At 40.3% G+C, this 22,217-nt stretch overlaps 2 protein-coding genes across 2 annotated transcripts; one reads left to right on the top strand and one right to left on the bottom strand.

Annotated features, from left to right (window-relative positions):
- The first annotated feature begins 1,472 nt into the window (after nucleotides 1-1,472).
- On the top strand, nucleotides 1,473-9,810 carry ripk1l (receptor (TNFRSF)-interacting serine-threonine kinase 1, like). The gene is made up of 11 exons (XM_071926503.2): nucleotides 1,473-1,540; nucleotides 1,853-2,033; nucleotides 3,257-3,413; nucleotides 3,634-3,771; nucleotides 3,885-4,116; nucleotides 4,357-4,506; nucleotides 5,273-5,349; nucleotides 5,500-5,575; nucleotides 5,740-6,375; nucleotides 6,524-6,676; nucleotides 7,034-9,810. The coding sequence occupies exons 2-11, from the start codon at nucleotides 1,876-1,878 to the stop codon at nucleotides 7,327-7,329; spliced, it is 2,073 nt and encodes a 690-aa protein (XP_071782604.2). The 5' UTR covers nucleotides 1,473-1,540; nucleotides 1,853-1,875; the 3' UTR covers nucleotides 7,330-9,810.
- Nucleotides 9,811-12,387: 2,577 nt separating this feature from the next.
- On the bottom strand, nucleotides 12,388-17,289 carry opn7a (opsin 7, group member a). Its single transcript, XM_071926534.1, has 5 exons — nucleotides 17,202-17,289; nucleotides 15,604-15,766; nucleotides 15,093-15,220; nucleotides 14,219-14,553; nucleotides 12,388-13,035 (listed from the first exon to the last, which is right to left on the bottom strand). The coding sequence occupies exons 1-5, from the start codon at nucleotides 17,287-17,289 to the stop codon at nucleotides 12,388-12,390; spliced, it is 1,362 nt and encodes a 453-aa protein (XP_071782635.1).
- Nucleotides 17,290-22,217: the final 4,928 nt, after the last annotated feature.

The following is a 22,217-nucleotide window of genomic DNA, read 5'->3' as shown; positions in this document are numbered from 1 at the left end:
AATGTAGAAGAATGACTATTTTGATCATAGTTTCACTATTGTCTAACTACAAAACAGATGGCCATCGAATTCTGGACAAAATCATATCTAACAATAAAAATATTCTCAAATTTGGGTCAGAGAGAAAAAATGTCATCAAATGGGGGTCCGTGGCCCTAATGTGGACTAAGTTATGGGTCCTTGATATGAAAAAGGTTGAGAATCACAGGTCTAGATCATTCCTCTAAACACTTTTGTTTGTGGGTAGAGAGTGGTCTCCATTTAAATTTGGCAACACATAGTTGTTGTTTTTGAGCTATTATGAGCTCAATGAATTGCAACCTGTCAGGGCTGGAGAGTTTACAGAAATAACCCAAAGATTCCTACAGCAATAACCGTGAATTGTAGCTTGTCAAAAACAAGCAAACAGGCAAAACAATGTGACAGGTAATGATGATATTGCTTTGTTGTGGCTTTAGAGTGTGTGGGAGGAATTGTCTTGTAATGTGGGCGTTCACCGATAGGCTGCCCAAAATGTAGGCCTACATGTCATATAGTATCACCCACACTGTCGGAGGCTACAATTCAGGTGGTTTCCCGTCCTAGTTTCACAGAAACGCTTGTTTTTATCAATGGATATACCGTTAGGCCTATTTGTTTATTTATTTATTTATTTTAGCTGTGCTGCTCTGACAGTGAAACTGTTATGTTGCTGTAGGCCTACACACTAGCACTTACTACTAATACTTCCAACATCGGCATACTTCTAAGAGTCTCCTTCTCAGGTCTAATCTTATGAATTATTTTCAGCTTCAGTAACAACTCTGGCCACATAGCCTACTGAGATGCAGATGGGATTTCTAACAAATAATAATAATAATAATAATAATAATAATATAATCTACCACCATCAAGTGGAAAATCCCATGTTTGATATCGGCTTCAGTGAGGAATGGGCTTGGCTATAGTTTCCCTCCTGCTCAGCCCTACAGCACCCAGCTAATTAATAAAATCATCATGTTGTGTAAGAAGGAGCTAAGCAGTTATTATTTTATCATTAGGCTATTTTACCAGTAGGTGGAGACAATGCTACACCTATAATATTTCTGAGCTTCTCGGTGGTCGTATTTCTGAGGAACTTCGTGTCCATTTAATACCAAAGACAATAGTTGAGATAAATACTAAAGATAGAAAGGAACTAGAATATATAAAATTGTATTGAATAAGATAAATAAAACAGATGGATAGGCTATATGTAGACTACGACGGACATCTGTCCATATTTATGTCTGTTCCCAATATTTGTTTCGTTGTAGGCTCTAATTCTATTTCTTAAAACAATCAAACAAACAAAAAAAAAAATGCCTGTTGAACCACATCAGCCATAAGCAACTGTGTTAAATCTATCACGTGTTCATCCGCTCTGATCTGCAATCGACTTGTAGGACTTTTTGTAGTTTTTACGTCTGGTTTCACTTTTCGACGACGACGGTCGAAGAAAATCCCGGAACTAGTACCAAAGTGCCTCTGCTGTGGAGATGATTGTTTATCGCACTTTTTGGTAACATTTTTACTCCAATTGTGTTAGTATTATAGCGTAGCGTACTTATACAATGTTATGTTTCGTTTCGTATTTTGTGTCTACGTTTAAGAACCGAGTTTACTTTGATGCTGAAAGTTATGGGACAACAACTTGAGAGTCTGTCAAACTTCGCATGTCTTTTTTCATTTTTGTCACTGAATCACTGTCACAGATTGTCATCCACGTTGTCACCTCAACTTGTTAGGTTTAGATTTGCTGTATTTGGCAGCATACTTGATTAGGCTACTGTGTTATGGCTTTATTTAAAGTGTTGTCTTCTGTCTCGTTTAGATCTCCAGGGGCTTCAGAGCAGGATGGCCACCGCGCCACAGTCATTTCATATGAGGTCGGCTGACCTTATCAAAAGGGAGCCGATGGACTACGGAGGATTTGGTGAAGTGTTCCTGTGCTACCATAAAACCCTGGGCCAGGTGGTGTTGAAGACTGTGTACACGGGCCCTCTTCGCAATGAGTGAGTCCTGTCTGTCTGTCTGTTCAGTGGAGGAACCTGGGTATTCCCCTTTTCCTATATGGGTGACTTGCATCACGGAGGGCCCGGTGTGGCAGGATGCAAATGAATTTCAAATGAATTTAGATAAATATAAAATTGACTTGAACACCCTGATGAATCATTGTGTCACCTCCTAGGTTATGGGATTGGTCTTACAAACATTTTAGAACTAGAGTGATATCAATGTTCCAAATAACCATGAATCGAAACATGCTTTATTTAGTGCTACAGATGACAACCTTCAAAAGTACTCTGCCTTATTCATAATCAACTTTTTCCTCGTTGTGGGTAAATACCACACTCATACCAGCAAGTTTTCTAATTAATAACCTAGCTACTTTGGTTTTAAAACAACCCTGAACTGTTGTATACATGCTATAAAAAAAGTAATCACCCCCAAAGCTTTAAACACCCATCTAGCCTTTGCCACTTTTAGTATCTCTTGATATTTTTCCAGAGCCTATTCTATATTGGATTCTCACTATTGTTAAATTGTTGTTGTTTCTGCTTTGTTTTGTATGATTTTAGTCATGAATATTTAATGCATTCATATACCTATCTATATATGACTGTTTTGAAAAACTGTTTAAAAAAAAACTCAACTCAAACACAACTCAGTGAGACCCAATTTGGATGCTTTGTAATGCTTAGCCAGCAAGCTCTGAATTTGACTGAATATGGACAGTGGGACATTAGAATGTACAATTTGAAAAGTCATTATATTTGAAGGTTTTGGCAAAATAATGTTGACTGTGTCTGGTAATATTGTTGTATGTTGGCATTTTAATGACAATGTGTGAATTAAACAAAAGGCTGGGCTGCTCACTTTGAAAAAGCCTGTACTGCTTACTCAGTAACCAACACTTCCTTTTTACAGACACAGTAGAGATAAAATGCGGATGTAGGTTGTACAGAATCATTTTCCACTGATGTCTCTTTGAACACTGATTGAACTCCTCTCTTACCACACTGCCACGTTAACAGCCTTTCCCCCCTCTAAGAAAGCCTGCATTTTAATCTAATCTGATCTTTTCAGTGCTTGCTAAACATGCAAATGGGGTCCCATGGAGTTGAAAGTCAGAGTTCCTCATCTCTCATTAAGTGTCCTGTCCCTTAATGCCACTATAGGGCCTAACATCATGCGAGTTTTTAATTTATACGCTACCTCATCTGACCTTTCCCAGGGGCAATAAGAAGTCACTGCTGGAGGAGGGGAGCCTAATGACGAGACTGAACCATGAGCGGGTGGTCAAGTTGCTGGGCGTCATCATGGAGGAAGGAGACTGCTCTCTAGTCATGGAACTCATCCCCAGGGGCAACCTGTTGGTCATGCTAGAACAGGTCAGCAGGCTTAATATATGTGGCTGCGCTCGCACTGAAAAGGGTTACTTTAATATCCTCTGTCATTTCCGTAACATCTGCTGCAGTAGTTCCACTGAAAGCTGGTTGCCATTATTTTTCATCCATATTTTACATCATTTTCTGGATAAATAATAACTCGAATAGGTGTTCTTTCTATATAAACCAAAGGACTGAAGTGCCAAATTGTCCCCGTTTTCAGGTTGATGTGCCACTATCCATCAAGGGCAGAATCATTGTAGAGATTTTGGAGGGGATGGTGTACCTTACAGAGAATCATGTCATACACAAGGACTTGAAGCCAGAAAACATTTTAGTGGATAAGGATTTTCACATCAAGGTATGTCGCACCTTTAAATCCTTGACTCATGTATGACCCTCACATAGGTTTTTTTTTTACAGCATGCATGTATGATGTAGGCAAATACATGCATTTGTTCCCATGTTTACTAGATTGCAGACCTTGGCCTGGCCACCTGTCAGACATGGAGCAAACTCACAAAGGAGGAGTCTCGCAGGATGAGCCGGATGGGGCGCACAGCTGGTGCGAGAGGTGCTGGCACACTGAGCTACATGGCTCCGGAACACCTGGAGAGTATCCACACACCCTCCACAGAGAAGTCTGACGTCTACAGCTTTGGGATTGTGGTTTGGGTCATCCTCACAGGCCAAGAGCCTTACGAGTGTGAGTTGGGATGTCAAAACATGCTTGGGTCCTAATAACCAGGCACCGATTTTAGCCATGTAGAGGATGAATAAAGAAACAATGAGGCAATGTTTTAAGAGATTTACTGTCTGATTGCAATATATTGTTTAAATAGGTTTTACCTGTGAAATGGACTATACTCATAACTTCTATCAAGATGGCAGAAAGTTAGGTAAACCTCATGCATATGACCGGAGTAATTGTCCTTTCTATGTCCAGATGCCAGGAGTGAAGACCATATTAGCCAGTGTGTCCGTAACGGTGACCGACCTGCAGATCATCTCATCCCAGAAGACACACCTGTAGAGATCATTCAACTGATGAAGAGATGCTGGGAGCATGATCCACAGCAACGGCCAACATTTAAAGGTATGCTTTTTGTGTGTGTGTGTGTGTGTGCGCGTTTGTGTGTACTATATATGAACAATATAGCACATGGTTCATTCCATATCAGTGGTCCATTAGATGGTCCATTTATACAGAACAGGTATGTGAGCATTAATGGAGCCAGACATAATGAGAGGGATAACATTCAAGCTTTTCACGGTTTTTATTTCTAACATTCAAGGTTTGATTCAATTTATGTCTAAGTTCTGATAGTTATTCAGCAGCTGCAGCTCACCATTGTTCAAATCTACACCTTGAACCTTTCAGTAATATTCAAACGCTACTATACCATTCATGGCAGTTGAATGATGTTGGATAAAAACCTCAAATCTTCAAAATCTCTATTTGTCACAATTTAAGAAATACATGATTATTTTTTACATTCATGACCATATTTTTCTGAAAATATACAATGGGTATTGGAGGGATTATATAATCACAGTAATCAATAATAATTCCATAATCTTGAGGCTGATCAAATTTTCTGAACTCGTCGAGAAATATGTCATTCTTGAATTCCAATAAAAACAGCAGTAATCACCGAAATTGAAGTTACAGTGTTACAAGTTACAGTGTGGTGCTTCTGCTGTCAGCCTTCTGGTGTTGTTGTGACTGTGGTGTACAGGCGTATACAATGGCTCTTGTGTAACTTGCGTGAATGTTTCAGGCTGAGTCATATGACCCCTGCAATTTCATTATGTCTGTTTTCATCCTCTCCCTCCTTTTTTTTCTTCTTTTTTTTTTGCAGAGGGCTACGACTCCTTCCTGCCTTTCTACATGGAAAGGTTTGAACCATCTGTAGAGAGAGACTCACATGGTCTGAAGGCAAGTATATTTGCTTTTTTTATGCATAATGAAAAACACACAGCACTAGTTTTTGAAGTGAAAATGAATGGGGGAGGGGCTCTGATGCTTATTCTAATTAATCAATAAACAGTATATTGTATCTTGATTTCTCATCTGATTGGTATGCAGAACTCGTATGAGGGTCCAGAAGTCCTTGTTGAGAAGATTAAGTCATTATCAGTGACCTCTGAAAGTTTTTCAGCAGGTGAGTGCTGTTGGCATTCTTGATGGCTTAATGTACCGCCCTTCCCTGCTGTGTTACACTTGTTAACTTGAGACATTTACAGGATCCTGATCAATTTTCATCATATCAAAACAGTGCTCTGTATTACTGAGAAAAACTCTATCGCTCCCATCTTCACCCTGCAGATTCCCCAGCTCCTTTGGTGAGCTCAGAGAGAAATGTGTCTGTCCCAGTTGAAGCCAGTATTGAGGACCTGCATTTCATCCCATGTGAGCCCTGTATGGAGTCTACGGAGCCTTCCATCCAGACAGATGCAAAGGCAGTCAGTGGCCCCTCAGCCTTGGAACACAAACTGGATCTGGAGCTGAAGTACCACAAAAACGGTAGCTACACCTGTGTGGACCAGCCTGACTCTGCCAACCACCACAGCTACCCGAATGTCTTCCCCCCACAGCGCTCGACCTCTTCAGATCCCACAGCTAGGCAACCAGCACAGGACAGGCCCTCTCTGGGCTCCTCTGTCCATTCCTGGACAAAAGCTGAGCCAGTCCAGCCTAGCAGTCAGGAGGATGTTTACTATCGTCCCACTACTGGTCTGTATGAGTCCATGGCCTCTTCAGGATCCACACCTACTGCGTGCCACATGCCCATGTCTGCCAGCTCCCCATCTCTAGCTTCACAGCTTCCCCAGCAGCATCCATACTCCCACTATGACCGCCAGCAGTCCTGGCCAGCTTACTCAGTGTCTGATACGGCCCCCCATGACCTCGCTGCTGGGCATCACTTGAGCTCTAACAAGATGGCATCAGCACACGATCCAGGTACTTGTAAAGTCCACTTGGTTAAGCGTTTCCGATGCAAATTCCAAATCTGGATGTCTAAAATGTTCACAGCTGCTTCCACCACCTTTTGATTTACCTGCATAAGTCAGAATGTGTGTGTGTTTGTGTGTCTGTGTGTTTGTTCTAGGAAGTCTTTACATTCACAATGCCAGCGGGATCCAGATTGGCCACAACAACACACTGAGTATTAGGAATCCCGACTCCTTGCATAGCTTATCATCTTCTCTACCGTGCAACGGCTCAAGTAATTCTCCCCTCAAAGAGGCCATTCAGAAATATGGTAAGCCATGGCAATATTTCTTCCATGTAACAGATATATGATATTATGCCTATGTATTTTTGCTGTTGCTCTTCTGTCAACGTGATTGGTCCTTGGTAAAGATGTGCTGTAGTTATGCACATACAGTAACATATTCAAATGCGGGTTATGCACAAGGCAATTTTTGGGGCACTGCTCATCCACATGGCCCCAAAAATGGCCCCAAAAATCAGAAGCTGACGACAAAAGGAGACACAGTATCAGAAACCTATTCAGATATTTCATGGCAACAATGTTTTCCAATTGTATTAAAGAAAGAGTTGGCCAAATAGTTGTCTCATCTATTGGAGACATATTTATCCTCACTGTCACATTTAGAGGACCATGCAGTGACTGAGGAGCACCTGGATCTGCTGGGGGACAACATCGGCGCTAACTGGAAGCGCTGTGCGCGACGCCTGGGTCTGACCAATGTGGAGGTGGAAACCATCGAGCATGACTGCAGCCGCGACGGCCTGCCAGAGATGGTGCACCAGATGCTGGAGCGCTGGAGAATGAAGGAGGGCAGTGTGGGCTGCACCATGGGGAAGCTGTGCCGAGCTCTGGACCGCCTTATCAAGGTAGACCTCGTCCAGAATCTACTGGACACCTGCAGAAACAGTTCCTCCTTGTAGACTTGATAAACCTGGTCTCACGCCAGATTTGTCACATTCCCCTTAAATGGCCTTCTGACTGTGGCGGCCACCTTTTCTGTTCTAAACTGTTTATTGTAGTATATTAGATCTAACATGTCTGTTTCTCCTATCACCATTCTCAAACAATACTTCATTTGAACATTTATTTGTACTGATTGAACACTGACTGTTATTCTGTCCCACCAAACGGCCACTTGGACTTGATTGCTACTGTGACCGTTTAAAAGCTCAATTTACAATTTAGTTTAAAAACGTAAAACACAAATTTTGAGTTGTGGTACTACATGATTTTGTCCAACTCTTTTATCTTTATATGCACCAAAGATAAACATGATCGGGGTTCAGTTTCCTGCAGTCATGGAATTTCAAAATGGTATTTTCCAAACCTGAAGATTCTTTGAGAACTGACATATATTCAAGAAGTTCTGGAAATGTCATGGAAATGTGTACATAATCTTTTTTCTTTTCTTTTTTTCGACCTGTCTGTGGATTTGTAGCTTGTTTCTCAGTAAATTTCCTTTTGAAGGAATAATGACTTTTCCTCATTTATGTCCCCATTGGTATAGCAAGCCAACACAAGTCCTGTGATCAGGTATTTAACACAAAAGTTAACATATACACTGCCAAATATTGGTCTCAGAAATTGTGCTCTATGTGATGGAATTACAGAAAAGTCATCAAATTCGCTTTGTCAATATGTGTAGGAACCCTGATGTTCTAGTGTTGTTCTGTGTTGTTGTTCTAGTAGAATAATGAGCCATATTCATGGAGAATCACATGTGTGTGTAAATATTTGTTCCAGCCCACCACAAACATAATTACTCCAATCACAGATCAGGTAAGGTCAATGAATCATTCAAGTAGATGAAAACATTTGTATGGTTAGAAACCAAATGAAATGCAGATTGTTCAACCAACGGGAGGAAAACCTAAGTGTCATGTTCTGCCAATACACACATATTAATGCTGTTATCCCTCTGTCCTTTGGGGGGCAGTAGATATTCTATTCATGAATGTAAGCTTGGTCAAAGAGGTCAAACCCTTTATCCCCATACATCTGAATGCTGGGGTGTCATGGTGGTTCAGTCATTTAAGGCACATACCATGTACCTGCGATGTGCTTTCAACTGTCTAATAAAGGAAAAAAAAATGTCCCCAAAAAATTCTGAAAGCTGCTGTAGATTATGTGCCACCATGAACGGTGATGGTAACATGATGGTAAAAGCAACATGTGTACATAAACTACCAAAACTGTTTGTTTGAGTGTTAAATATGTGTGCTTCAGAAACTGATCAGATTATTTCCAGGCTGAACTGTTGCAGTATATCAGGCATTTGCATTATACTTTCATCTGCACCCGCGGATAGTCACACATTTATACTACACACTACTACTACATACACATTTATTGTTGGGAGATGTGTTCATGTGCTTGTTCTGTCAGGTTTTGCTGTAGAATTCACCATTTTGGGTGTGAGTACTGTATGTTTCTATGAGAGAACAAGAGAGAGAGTGAGACTGATGTTAGAGCTTACTGTATTTTTTATAAATGGTTGCAATAGGGTAAAACACGTGTAATAATCAACCCTGTTTATTGTCCATGGCCAATAAATAACACTTTGCAGACTAAAACCCCAATCTAGACTGTATGCTCTGTACATATGAAAGATAAGAATATACACTGAATGCACAGAAATTTTTTCATGACAGTATTACATATTAGATTTCCCTTTACTGTTTAAATCACGTCTTAATGGATTACAGACGCGATGATAGTATCTTCACAGGTCTAAAGACAAGGAATTTTGCACCTTTCAAGCATTTGCAAATCAAACAGCCACCACTGTTAACAAGATTTTTTGCCTGGTGAGTTTATTAATCTCTTTACTAAACACAAGAAAATAAATCCCTGCATGCCATGAATGACTTATGATAAGATCCAGGGATACAAATGTGGACAGGCATTACAGTTTCATAACAGTAATTACATCCATTTTCTATCAGATTTAAGGATGTCTTTAAAAGGGCACCCAGTTGCCCAAAAGATTAAATCTAATTAAGTACCTTTGTTTGTCTTGCCAAAACAAAAGCAATCTACCGTGCATCATTAGACCTCCAACAGGACAACAGGAACAAGTAATTAAAGGAATCGGCAAAACAATGAGATTTTAATGAAATTAGTTCGGGCTGCAGGCCTGTGGGACCAGGGGAAGAATTCCGTGACTGAATTGAAATCGACAGCTTGAGATGTTGTCAAAGGTGGATTTGCTCCTGCGTGACGGCGAAAAGTCCTGTGACTGCCATGTTTATTTTACACATGGGTTTACACACAATAACAAAGAGTCAATTTCAGACAACACAAACCTAATAGTCTTTTTTCCACCTGTGAATTTATCTACAGCTGCATGATTTGGGTTGTATTGGTTTGCTTTGCTGTCTTTCTCTCATATTGTATTTAAATGGAGGTATACACATAAAGCATCTTGTTGGGCAATAAAGTAAAGAAATATTCTATGCTAATTGTACAGCTATTACAGAATGACTTGGCTAATTCTCATAATACAGCTAAACAAACAGACAATATTGATCAGTGTCATAATTTGGGTATTATGTAGTGAAATGGTGTACCAAACAATTTATCTACATAATTGGTCAAGCACCCATGTAAACTATATACCTGCAGTCGTCAAGTGTAAACAATAGTTGAGCTGGGACAGTAAAAGAAGTGGAACAGCTTTTTAAATGACTTGGCTCTCAGTCGTTATTTAGGAGTATATTGCTATGATAAACAACCAAAAGGGATTCCTGACTTTGAGGCCTGACCATGGAAATCCAATACCAGTGTGAATCTCTCAAAATGCACCACCGTGTAAGACAACAGTGCTGTGTTCCACTTTGTTCCCAGCCATTGTGATTCCCTGAGGTCAAACTCAGGTTTTACTAAGTTAATTCCAGCAGCAAATGACTGCTTATTAAAAATATTAATAAACACTCAGCAAGATCCACAAGTATTTGCACAGCACCTCACTGTGTTGTTTTGGCCTCATACTCTTAAGTTATTTTGGATATAAAATGATACAATGACTTTATTGAAAGTGCAGAATGCCAGCTTTCCTTTTAAGGTTAAGTATATATTCAATAGAATATGACTTTTTAGTGAGTGGTCAAAGTTCTTACTGTGCAATGAAAGTCAGAAACCGAGAAATACCACTAGGCTCTCTTTCTATCCTTTTTGCATTTCACCGGATCTCTACAAGTGTTACAGCCTCAATTTAAACTGAATTATATTGATGTACACACAAATACCCATAATGTCAAAGAGATTTTTAATTAGATTTTTTTTTTTTTTTTTTTTACAAATTAATTAATAATGAAAAGCTGAAATGTTTTCAGTCAATAAATATTCAACCCCTTTGTACTGTCACTCCAAATTGAGTTAAGGTGCATCCAAATTACTTTGTATGTCCTTGATTGGAGTCAACCTGTGGCAAATTCAGACATAAGGTCCCACAGATGACAGTGCATGTCAGAGCAGAAACTCTAACGTAAAGTCCAAGGAACTGTCTGTAATTCCAAGACAGAAATGTGAGGAGGCATAGATGTGGGGCAGGTTAGAAAGTAATTTTTATATCTTGGAGTTCAAAGGAGCACAGTAGGCTCCATCATTAGGAAATGGAAAAAAGTGGAACTACCCTCTTCATAGAGCTGGACGTCTAACCAAACTGAGTAACCGAGCAAGAAGGACCTTGGTCAGGGAGGTGACCGAGAAACTGAGGGCCACTCTGACAGACTACAGAGCTGTTGGCTGCGATGGGAGACCTTGCTGGAAGGAAAACAGTCAGTGCAGAACTCAAGCCTGGGCTGTATGGCAGAGTGTTCAGAAGGAAGCCTCTCCTGGGAAAAAAAGGCACATGACAACACATGTGGAGTTTGTAAAAAGGCACGCGAAAGACTCTGCGAGCATGAGGCAAAGGTATTCTGTGGTGAAATTAAAATTTAACTCTTGAGCTGTAATGCAAAGCACTATGTCTGGCGGAAACCAGGCACAGCTCATGACCCAACGCCATCCCTACCATGAAGCATGGTGGTGGCTGCATCATTCTGTGGGAGGCTTTTCAGAGGGTGTTGCAGGGACTGCAAGACTTGTAAGGATAGAGGGAACAATGACTGGAGCCAAATGCAGGCATATTCTTGAAGAGCCTGTTTCAGAGTGGCAAAGACCTTTGACTGGGGTGACGATTTAAGTTCCAAGAGGACAGTAACCATAAGCATACAGCCAAATCAACTGGAATGGCTTCAGAACAAGAGTGTGAAAGTCATTGAGTGGCCCAGCCAAAGCCCAGACTTGAATCCCATAGAAAATCTGTGAAATAATTTGAAGATAGCTGTTCAGAGATGCTCACCATCCAATTTGACCATGCTCGTGCAAATCTGCAAGGAAGAATGTGAGAACATTCCTAGATCCAGACGTGCCAAGCTGACAGACATAAGAAGTCTCAAAGCTGTAATCGAACAATGATTGGGAGGCGAGTTTGACTCAAATGCCAACATACTGCTCACTGCCTCAGAGAAATCAAAAATGACAAAAAGTCCAAAATGAATTTGCATAGAGATGCATTCAGTGCAAACAAAAACTACAAAGGCAACATGACGGTAAGATAAGTCTTGTAATGTTTCTGGGTTGTAAACTAAAAGTTATTGCACCGTAGGAATGTTTGACAACTATCATTTTAGTCTATCCAAATGCTTTTAGGGATCCTGAAATCTGGGACCATGAACAAAAATGAATCTAGCTGAAAATACCTGTAAATTAAAGCTGTCTGCAATTAACCTGAAAGCCATTGTGTCATTTCATAGCCTGAATAATGCATAGGGGGCCAGAAGAAGGTGACTGCTGCCCAAATACTCAGGGAGCCTATGGTATATTCCTGAACATGATTCCTGAAAATACAAATAAAGTAATTGCACAGCTTAGAGAACATCAACTGCAAAATATATCCAGAGATATACTGTAAACAATATAAAAGGAGGGAAATTTCAGGGCCAAGCCACTTTGGCATGTCCTGGTACCATCTCTAGATTGATCTGGGGGTTGTCTATCTCTGTAGTCCTTTTTCCACACATGGTGGCCCGTAGAGATTTTTTGTCACACGCACTGTGTGTCTTTTGCTCATTTGTTTGGGCCTCTGGGATTGGAGTTACTTGATCTTTAGATGTGTTGCCACTGGCTGTGGGGTTAGTGACGCGGCACACTCGAGGGTAGTGTCTGAAGCATTCGAAAGTATCCTTGCACTTCTCACAGCCGCTACTGCCCTTTAAGGCTACCATGCGAGGATGGGCAGAGGAGTTGGTTGAGCAGGATTGGTTGTTCTGTCTGCGGATGGTGCGAAGGCTGACCCTGATCATTGGCTTGGAGCGGCACTTCCCTGGGCCCTGGGAGCAGAGGCAGCCCTTCAGACAGGTGCGGCGCAGAGTGCCCAGGTCCCTGCACATTACCTTGCGGAAGTTGGGCCTTAGCATTAGATAGATGATCGGGTTGTAGATGGTGGAGGATTTGGCAAACATGGCTGGCATGGCGAATGCCAGAGGAGGGATGTTCTCAATGTGTCCAAAGGCAGCCCACATAGATACCACAGCATAGGGACTCCACGCCGCAAAGAAACCAATGCAGACAGCAACACTTAGCTGGTGAAGAGTAGAGCACAGAAAAGTAGAGAAAGAGTAATTGATATACTTTTGAAAACAGTTAAAATATTGACTACCTGATCAGCCTGTGGTGCATTCCACTGAACTCTGCGCTTAAAATGAAGAGATAAAAGCCGAACAATGACTGGCTACTAAGGCTGACTGAACCTGGGCATTTAGATTCTTCACAGCATGAAAGATTTATTGAACAATATCTTAGCCTCAGTCGGTCAGATGATTACATGGGCAGAAAGACATTTTGGTGAACCATTCTTGTATGGATCAGAGATATTCTTATGGAGAGGGATATATGATGATGACCATTTATCAGCAATAGCAGCAGCATCGGTGTCTGGCTTCTCATCCATCACAATGTATTCCCGCAACCAGAGCCAATTGCTGCTAATGAGAAGCTCCATCACTGGAGGATCTATTGAGGTCACTGCCAATTTCTTCAAGAAATGGAGGAGAGAGGAAATCTACAGAGGACTCTTGTCTCTAAGGAGGCCCTTTGATATTCACCCTCCACCCCCACCCTAACCCCCTTTTTGATGGCCATTAGATTATCTCCTGCATAACCATGCTGTGTCAGTCTGGTTCTGTAAAATGTGTTTATTCTGACCCATGGGCACTTCTCTCGTGCATTTGTATTAAAGATGAGTCACAGATAGATTGGATGGTGTACCAATAATAAGATTTGCACCAGTAATCAGAGGTATGTGCAGGGGAAGCTAGCCCTGAGGTAGATTTCAGGCTTATCACTGTTTTTTGTCAGTGAGAATGCACAACCCTGCATGTAGCTGAAAGAGTGAATGGTAGAATAATGCATCTCTACGCTGCAATTATACAGGGACACAGTAATAATGAGGGCAAGAAGAATGTAAGGGTGGAAAGAGAAAGGAGAGATTGAGAGAGCAAAAGAGAGAGAAGAAGCAATAAAGAACGGCTTAAGATGTCTTAAGATTTCTTAGTCAATAATTGACATTCAGTGATGATGACGAACAGTGTAGAAGCACTGAATAGCATGTGGGCCAACTGCTACTTCACATTCCCTTCCATTGGTTTTTCCTACGGTATGTAAATCCAATTATGACCGCATGGAGGATACCCAATATTAAACCTGAATGCAGCAGAGTATGATGGAAGTAATCATTTGTATTTGTTTATCAGACTTTCCTCTCACCTTAACAATTATTGTCTGGATGCTGCTCATATGTGTCTGTCTGGATGCATGCTGCTCCATGGTCTTGTGGGACGCACGCACCTTGACCAGAATGCCTGTGTAGGACACTAGAATAACACAGCATGGTAGGATGTAGCAGAAAACGAATAGTGCCACAGTGTAGGTGCGTGCCTTGGTGTGCTGATTGGATAGGCGCCAGTCAATGCAACAGGCAGTGCCATAAGGCTCCGGTCCGTACTCCCCCCAGTGAACCAGTGGGGAGCAGGCGAACAGCAGGGCATAGGCCCAAGCACAGGCAATCAGCAGACGGCCATGGACTGAGTTAAACCTGTTTCCTGGGGACACAGATTAAATTAGCATTAATACTACATTACTAAAGTAGATCAATAACCAAAGATTCTGGGCACACTGATGATTTGTTGATTTGAGCAAAACTTGAATGACACAATATATTAGATGTTGGAAAACATACAGTGTTTGTAGTAAGGCCAGATTTCAAAAGACAAGCTGCAATGAGAGTAAGTGGTTCATGAATAATTAACTTTACATAAACTGTGTTCTTGAGATCTATGCTACAATATCCAATTGAGAGTTCTGCATATAAACCCTTTTGTCCCGTTTCCTGGGAAAACACAATTTTTAGAGGTCAGATAGAATGCCTTGTTGCACTGCAATAGCCAACATCACAAGCAATACTTATTGACTGCGGCTCCTGGACTTGTCAGTCATCAAAGAAAGGTTAATGTGCAATACTTCACTGAGGGATTATCGTTTCATTTCCTTCCACAGATAAATCAACAATCAGCCACTTAGGGATGTGATGGTTAATCCTGTGTCATTTCAATGGGCAAAAATAGCTTCTTTGAAGACTTACCATAGAGCGGATAACATACTTTCACAAAACACACCATGCTCAGCAAGGTTAGAGTGGTCAGACTGCAGATGCCAAACAACATGCCACAAAAAGCGTATATGTAGCACACTGTTTTCCCATACAGCCACCTGCGTAGGAGGGCAAGGGGGTGTGAGAAAGACAGAGGAGGACATTGCAATACAAGAAGGAGAGGAAAAAAAGATCAATGAGAGAGAAGGTGAGAAAGGGAAAAGAGAGAGAATAGAATGAGCATGACACTCCATATCTGTGAACTCACAGGCAATCATATAGCTAACCAACCATATAGTTAAATGAACCATGAAATTTGAAGGGGAGTCTCATACAAAAGCAACACCTACACCAATCTCCCCTACAGCACACATATGTTTCACATGAAAGCGTCCCATTCACAATACTACACTTCCCCTAATCTCTGGTGGTGAGAATAATCAAGCAGAGACATGTTTTCTCTTTGATACCTGTTGTTGTCACGAGGTGCTGGGAGCAGTACCTGTGGTAGAAGCTGGAAGTTATCGCCATGGGGTAGAGAGACAGGGTCAGGCCCATGTCACTGATGGCTAGGTTGATGATGAAGAACTCAGCAGGCTTCAACAGGTGTTTCTTCTTGTAGGAAACATATAGCAACGTGCTGTTGCCAAATAGAGAACAGACTCCTGCAGGAAAATAGACCCCCACCCCCGACTGTGAGAGCCACAACCACAAGTATGCAGAGCTGCTAATGTCAGAGAATAGGGTTTTACTTTTCAGCAAATGTGTCGAAAACAAGCAACACATATTGTTGGACACAGACTGCCAGTTTAATCTGAGAATCCTATTATGTAAACATCTCCATTGTTTCTTTGTTGAACATTAGGTATCAATTAGGTTGCTGGTTTAGCTTTGTAATTTAATTTAATCAAGAGAGATGAAGGCAAGGCTACACAAGGCAACATGTTGTCAAACGCATAAATCAACATGCTTACCTGTCCAACACAAAGATATGGGTGGTTTGAGGTTTGTTTACACCTTGATGTTTTATTTATTTTTACATTTTAAATAATACACTATAAATAAACAATATTACAGCTATATTTGCATAAGTGAAGACCATGTAGACATGTCAACATTCTTTGGAACAATGGTGCTCTACTCAACTGTGGTTTGACATAAACATACAGTACATGCAACAGAACACCTGTAACGCAGCCATGGGATGACATTTTCTTTGATCTGGGGGATCATGCAAAATCACAGCTGCCATGACTCCCTTGATAGCATGGATCTGAAATCCGTTTCTACAGGCTCATACAAAAACCTGCTCACAGGCCCTGCTCTATCCCACTTAATGTCAGGAATTTTACAAACACATCGGTAGGGGGAATTGAGTGAGTAGCATCAGTACAAGATATTCTCAAGTATGGGATTGAATGAGAGTACTTGAGATGCTTCCGAAAATAAGCATCTCTTCCATTTTAAAATCCACGTTCAATCAAGGCGGAGGGATCTTGTTACGTTGACTGGAAAATGGAGGGATTTCCTTCAGGAGGCATGAGCAACAATCAACTCTAAATGTTTTATTCCCTTTGTCTTTGAGCATGCACACACACACACAAAATGTACACAAAAAGCTTCAAGTTATTTTCAGTGTGTTTTATTCAGCAATGTTCTGTGGGAACAAAGCAGTGAGGCCATTGGGCTTCGTTCCATCAGTGTGCAGTGTAAGTCTACATTAAATATAAGGATTCTCCAGTAATGCTGTCAAGATCAAAGACTATGATGAAAGTTAATCTGGGCACAGAATTTATCATCAGAAGCCCCTCAGCGTCCTTATAAAAGTCCTTATCTGTGTATGTCTCTGATGCAGAATAGACTAATACATTTACATATGGTGTATAGATGGAGTTGGAATATGTATCACTTACTTGCACAGACACAAGTCAGAGACAGACAAAAGCACACATGCTTGCATGGCTTCACAGTGTGCTGTCTTGTATCATGCTGTTACTAATCTCAGCTGGAGCATAAGTAGTAGAAAAATCACTGACAGTGTGGATTCATTTTATTAGTCATTCACCTGTATGGGATTGAATTTTGGAGTATTTTACTCACCAAATATAGTGTAGACGACAGCCACTGTTATATCCACTGCTACAGGTATGTTGGAGTGGAATGCAATGTCATCATCAAACAGCACCATCTGAAAACATGACAGATTTATTTCATGAGCAATGTTGGGGATGGTTCTTCAATAAGGTATTTGATAATACATTACCTTTCAGTCAGTGTAACAAGACAAAATATAACAATTTTAATGCCTGTGGAGATAAATAATTTATCTATTACTTATGAGGTACTCACACAAACACAGTCATCCCTCTTGCCAAGGACACATGCTGCATCAACCACAACAACCTACAAATCATTTTATTTTACCCCACAATCAACTAAGTAATGTGTATGTGTTGATTTCCACAAGTGACATCACGACAAGTAATGCAAGTGAGACTAAACTGGGGTCATGAACTCAAGCTCGCTTGTGTTTTCTGTCTTAAATTTCGCTTGTGTTTTCTTGCACTAAATCACTTCTTTTTTCTTTTCTTGAAACTTTCTATTAGGTCTCCACTATAAATGAAAGTAAAGTATTACATCTCAGCAAGTTAGGGCAATCTACCCATGCATTAAAAAAACACATTAACCAAATGATTCTAACAAAGTGAACTTTAACCCAAAATAGATTGCTTTAATGAAGAAAAATATTTAGTTTTCCACGGGGGGAAAAAAAACATTGTACAGAGGGAAATAATGTAAAAAAGACACGTGATTGTCTACAAAGCAGAAGAGTCACACATGGAGGAAAAATCTCTAGAGCTAAATTTTTGTATTCATGTGAACCCTGAGTTTAATGTGTGGATGAAGTTTCAACTGTTAACAAAGGACATGTGCCTCTCTTGTTTTCATTTGTCAAAAATTTAGTTCAGGCAAAAAAGGCAATTCACATGAGAAATTGAAGGTTTCCTCATACTCATCTCATATGTGTAAAGTTGTTTCCACATGTGAAATTACAAGTTCAAGTGTCAAGGGAAAAACATACTATTTTTATACAATGTAGTCAAATAGTTTGATAGAAAATGTAATGTGGCATTTTTGTAATAAAATGGAAAATTCAGCAAATGTGCAACTGCAAATTTTAGATGACTTTTGTGAGACAAAAAAAATGACATGCACAGGCTACAATTTAACAGTCTTAATAAGCTAGTGTCAGAGGGCAGTCATATTATTGAATTTGGGGTATGAGTAGATTAACCTTGTTAATATCCTCAACTGAATGTAATTTACATGTGCCTCTAATCCAATGGAGGGAGGACTGATATATTAACATGCCCTTAAGCCACCACACCACTTCAGCAGCTAAAGTCAGATGATGATCATAAATCAATGGACAACACAAGGAGCAATAAACAAGCAAGGTGTTTAATTACAGAGGATGGAGAAATACTCCTCAAACACATCATGTCTTTAGGGGTTATAGCACTCTTCTTGTGGTCAGCTGCATTAAATAATTCATTTCCTCAAATCCAATAGAGGGGGCAAATCAAATTTTGCCAACTCAACTGATTTTTACAGCCAGGCTTGCAACCTATGGCATAGTGTGTAAATGAATCAAGGACTGTAATAATAATACCAATGATAGCAATTTTCTCGTCAATACATCAATTGACCAGAATGTTTTCATCATTCAGGCGGATCAGAAAGCACAGTTGTGTTTACAAAGCTTGCAAATACCTCTGTGCATGAAACTGTGTGTGTGTGTGGGGGGGGGGGGGGGGGGGCAGAAAGTTTAGTATGCTCACATATTCTTGTCATGTTTGACTTGTAGATTAGACTAAAAGAGAAAAAGGCTGTCTGTTTTACTCCTGGTAAATATAAACAAATATTTCACAGCTTCAAAGGTTTAACTCACATACTGTAACATATGTCATTGCATCAAAAGCTCAGACAATGGAAAAATATATTTCATTCATGGAACAAAGACAGTAATAAGGAGATGGTGTCAGTGCCATATAGCAGGGACCCCAAACTGTCATTACACACTGGGCTTTAAGTAGAATGAACTAAGGTCAATTAACAGTCCCTATCTGTTACTAAAAGAATGTCATTTTAAGACTGTCTTGATATTAGAGGAAAGAGGTTTTGATTTCATTTTGTGAGGATCATCTATAAGGACAAATGTATTCTATCATGTCACATCATGATAAGCATGTTAGATTGCATCCAAACCTGTGTGAGTTTCCAGCAGCTTAAACATGCAAGGCATTTTGTGCTTGTTTATGAATATGTTAGTGAAAGTTTAGAATAGTGATATTTTGCTGTGTTGCACTTGCTGGCTAAATGCTTTGGTTTGTCTGGTTATTTCAATTCAATTGTAAAGTGGAAAAAATATGCTCCTGGCGTTTTAAGACATAGTAATGATTATTTATTTATTTATTATATGAATTATGAATTATGAATTATGAATAAAAATGCTTTAATGGGTCAATCTTGCAAAACGATGCAGCCGCGAAGGGGTCTGATTGATTCAACTATGCATTGTAACTCAACTTAAGAGTTCAACTCAAGGGCGTGTTGAAAAGTGGTGGGGGACATAAGGGCTCAGATGAAAAAACATTTTTGAAACGGTCTTCAACATATGTGATTTTAGGCAATGCAATTGGGGGGATTGGTATGAGGTCAGAGCAGATAATTACGGCGAGAAAAAAATTGCTTAACGCCGCATCAAAAGGGCATAGCCTAGGCTACTACAGAGTCGACAATACGAAAATACTCAGCATAAAACACACAACAACGTCGATCGCACAAGTACAGTCATCCATATGCATCACATCCACAGCTGCAACACCATGTCAATCGAACAATGCCAATATCACATCTACTGTAGAAAGCACCAGTACATAAAGATCTGGCAAGAAGAAACTGTGTCAAGAATTTGTTAAAGTTACTGATCGGCGCATGCACGTTTTTGGGTCATTTTAGAATCAGTGTTCCCAGCGTCCCCAGAAATATGCCCTCTCCTGCTCTTCAATCTCCTTTTTTCCTCCAGTGGCTCTCTCCCTCTTCCTCTTCCCTGTAAAAACTGTTCACCTCAACAAATAATTTAATCTCTAAGTAAAGTGTCCACCACACGCGTGAGCGGAATGAAATGCTGGTATGTTTAATAGAGACTTTGCAATTGCAGCCACAGCAGGTGCCATGGAGGTCCATTCGAGAACTGGCTGTGCGCAAATAATGTGAAATATAGAACAAACTACATGGATTTTTTTTTTTTTTTTAGTTTACATTACTTTTTTTGGACAGTGCGCATTTGTTTACATTGCATTGTATGTTTTCTTATTGTGCAAATAGACCTTTCTCAAAGCGTTCTCATTTGTTAGTTAACATTTCTTGGTGCAAGCTATTTTTCAGAACATTTTTAACAAATTATGCTTTTAAAAAGTGATGGGGACAAAATCGGCCATTTCAAAAAGTGGTGGGGACATGTCCCCAGCGTCCCCAGTGTAAATGACACCTATGGTTCAACTGGCTCTGGATGGCCACATAACTAACTGTAAAATAAAAAATAAAAAATCGAAGAAAAAAAAATAGCATATCATCTTACACTCTTAAAATAGCATGTCAGTGGGAATTTAGTCATGATACAAATTTTGCAGTTAACTTGGTTTAAAGGGGAACCACGGTGGGGCAGCCCACACTAGAGGCAGGAAAATTATTCTGAACTTACTGTAAAGTATCAGCAGCATGAAGCTTTATCACGCTGCAACCAGCTGTTGCCACTGGGCTTTACGCAATCATCCAAACTGTCCGCTTTCATGAAGCGCAGCTTGCCGTTGCCTCAGTGCACTTGCACAAGGCATGGGTATCAATTTGGTATAGGGCCGGGTATGGAATTCACTATACCTATAGCGTACGTGAGTTAAATTATCATCTAGTAGCTTTTATCAATATTATGGACAGCATAGATCCAGCAGGAATCTCCAGAGATTAAATTGGAAACGATATCTAACAAAATAAATCAGGAAAGCATTGAGGACCAATGTTCCCACTGCTTTGTGCATCTGTGCAAGATAGTTTGGTGATCTACGTCCAATAATACAGCACATTGACCAAATAATATTATCTTGTCAGTCATCAGTTATTGCTTCATTCCCCCTATACATTAGTCTATATAACTGGTTTGTAAGAAATCGCCTTACCTCGGTGGATAGATCCTGGAAATCCAGGTAACCTGAGTCCCTTGATGATACTGAGGTCCGATAAGTTTCCAAAAAATATTGTATCAGTATAAACTTCGCAACATCCTCCCCATTGGCAGGCTCGCTCGTAAAGTCAAGTCAGATTGAGTGTCAGAAATGTGCACTCATAACATCACCACAGCCAACAGAAGGATGAAAGGATATGGGCTGCAAGGCACCAAGAGAGCGCATCACACTCTGACAGGTTTCAGTGTCTGTGTGTTTTAATCATGAGACTGTCCTCTTCCACTGCGCTGGAGCCACTAAACTGAACTGTTGGTGCTCTGATCAATTGATGACGTCAGTTACAACTGTTTTACGCACACACATACACGCGCACCCTCACATGCACGCTCGTACACACACACACACACACACACACACACACAGACACATGATTAACATCTGAGGTGTATCAATTTCATAAACTGCATGTATTGTATGCATGTACAGTAGTCTTTTTCTTCACAGTACTGACATGTTAAGTGACTGTAAAGCAGAATATTTGCTTTGAATATAGTGGAGCAAACATAGCAAGTTGTCTCAAAAATTGAAGTACCTAAAAGTGTGTTTTTACTTGAGTTACTCTGCTATATTATTTAACAAATTAAGTCTGATGGCTTTGCATTGCTCATGATGTTGGAGCATGCATGTAACCTCAAAGTGAAGGGCTGTTGAACAAGCATGTTTTGATGAGATTTTGACAATGTAACCAGCTGGAAATCCATAGGCCTTTTTTAGCTTACCTGGAATCCCAGTTTTGGAAAATGACAGTAGGTTATAGAAAATTGTAATTGCTGACTTTCAAAATTTGCTGTTATTACCAATGTTTGCTTCC

Source organism: Centroberyx gerrardi, chromosome 13, assembly GCF_048128805.1.
Source record: "Centroberyx gerrardi isolate f3 chromosome 13, fCenGer3.hap1.cur.20231027, whole genome shotgun sequence".
NCBI classification, from domain to species: Eukaryota; Metazoa; Chordata; class Actinopteri; order Beryciformes; family Berycidae; genus Centroberyx; species Centroberyx gerrardi.
Note: the sequence above shows the minus strand (reverse complement) of the source record. Positions and strands in the feature narration are given on the sequence as shown.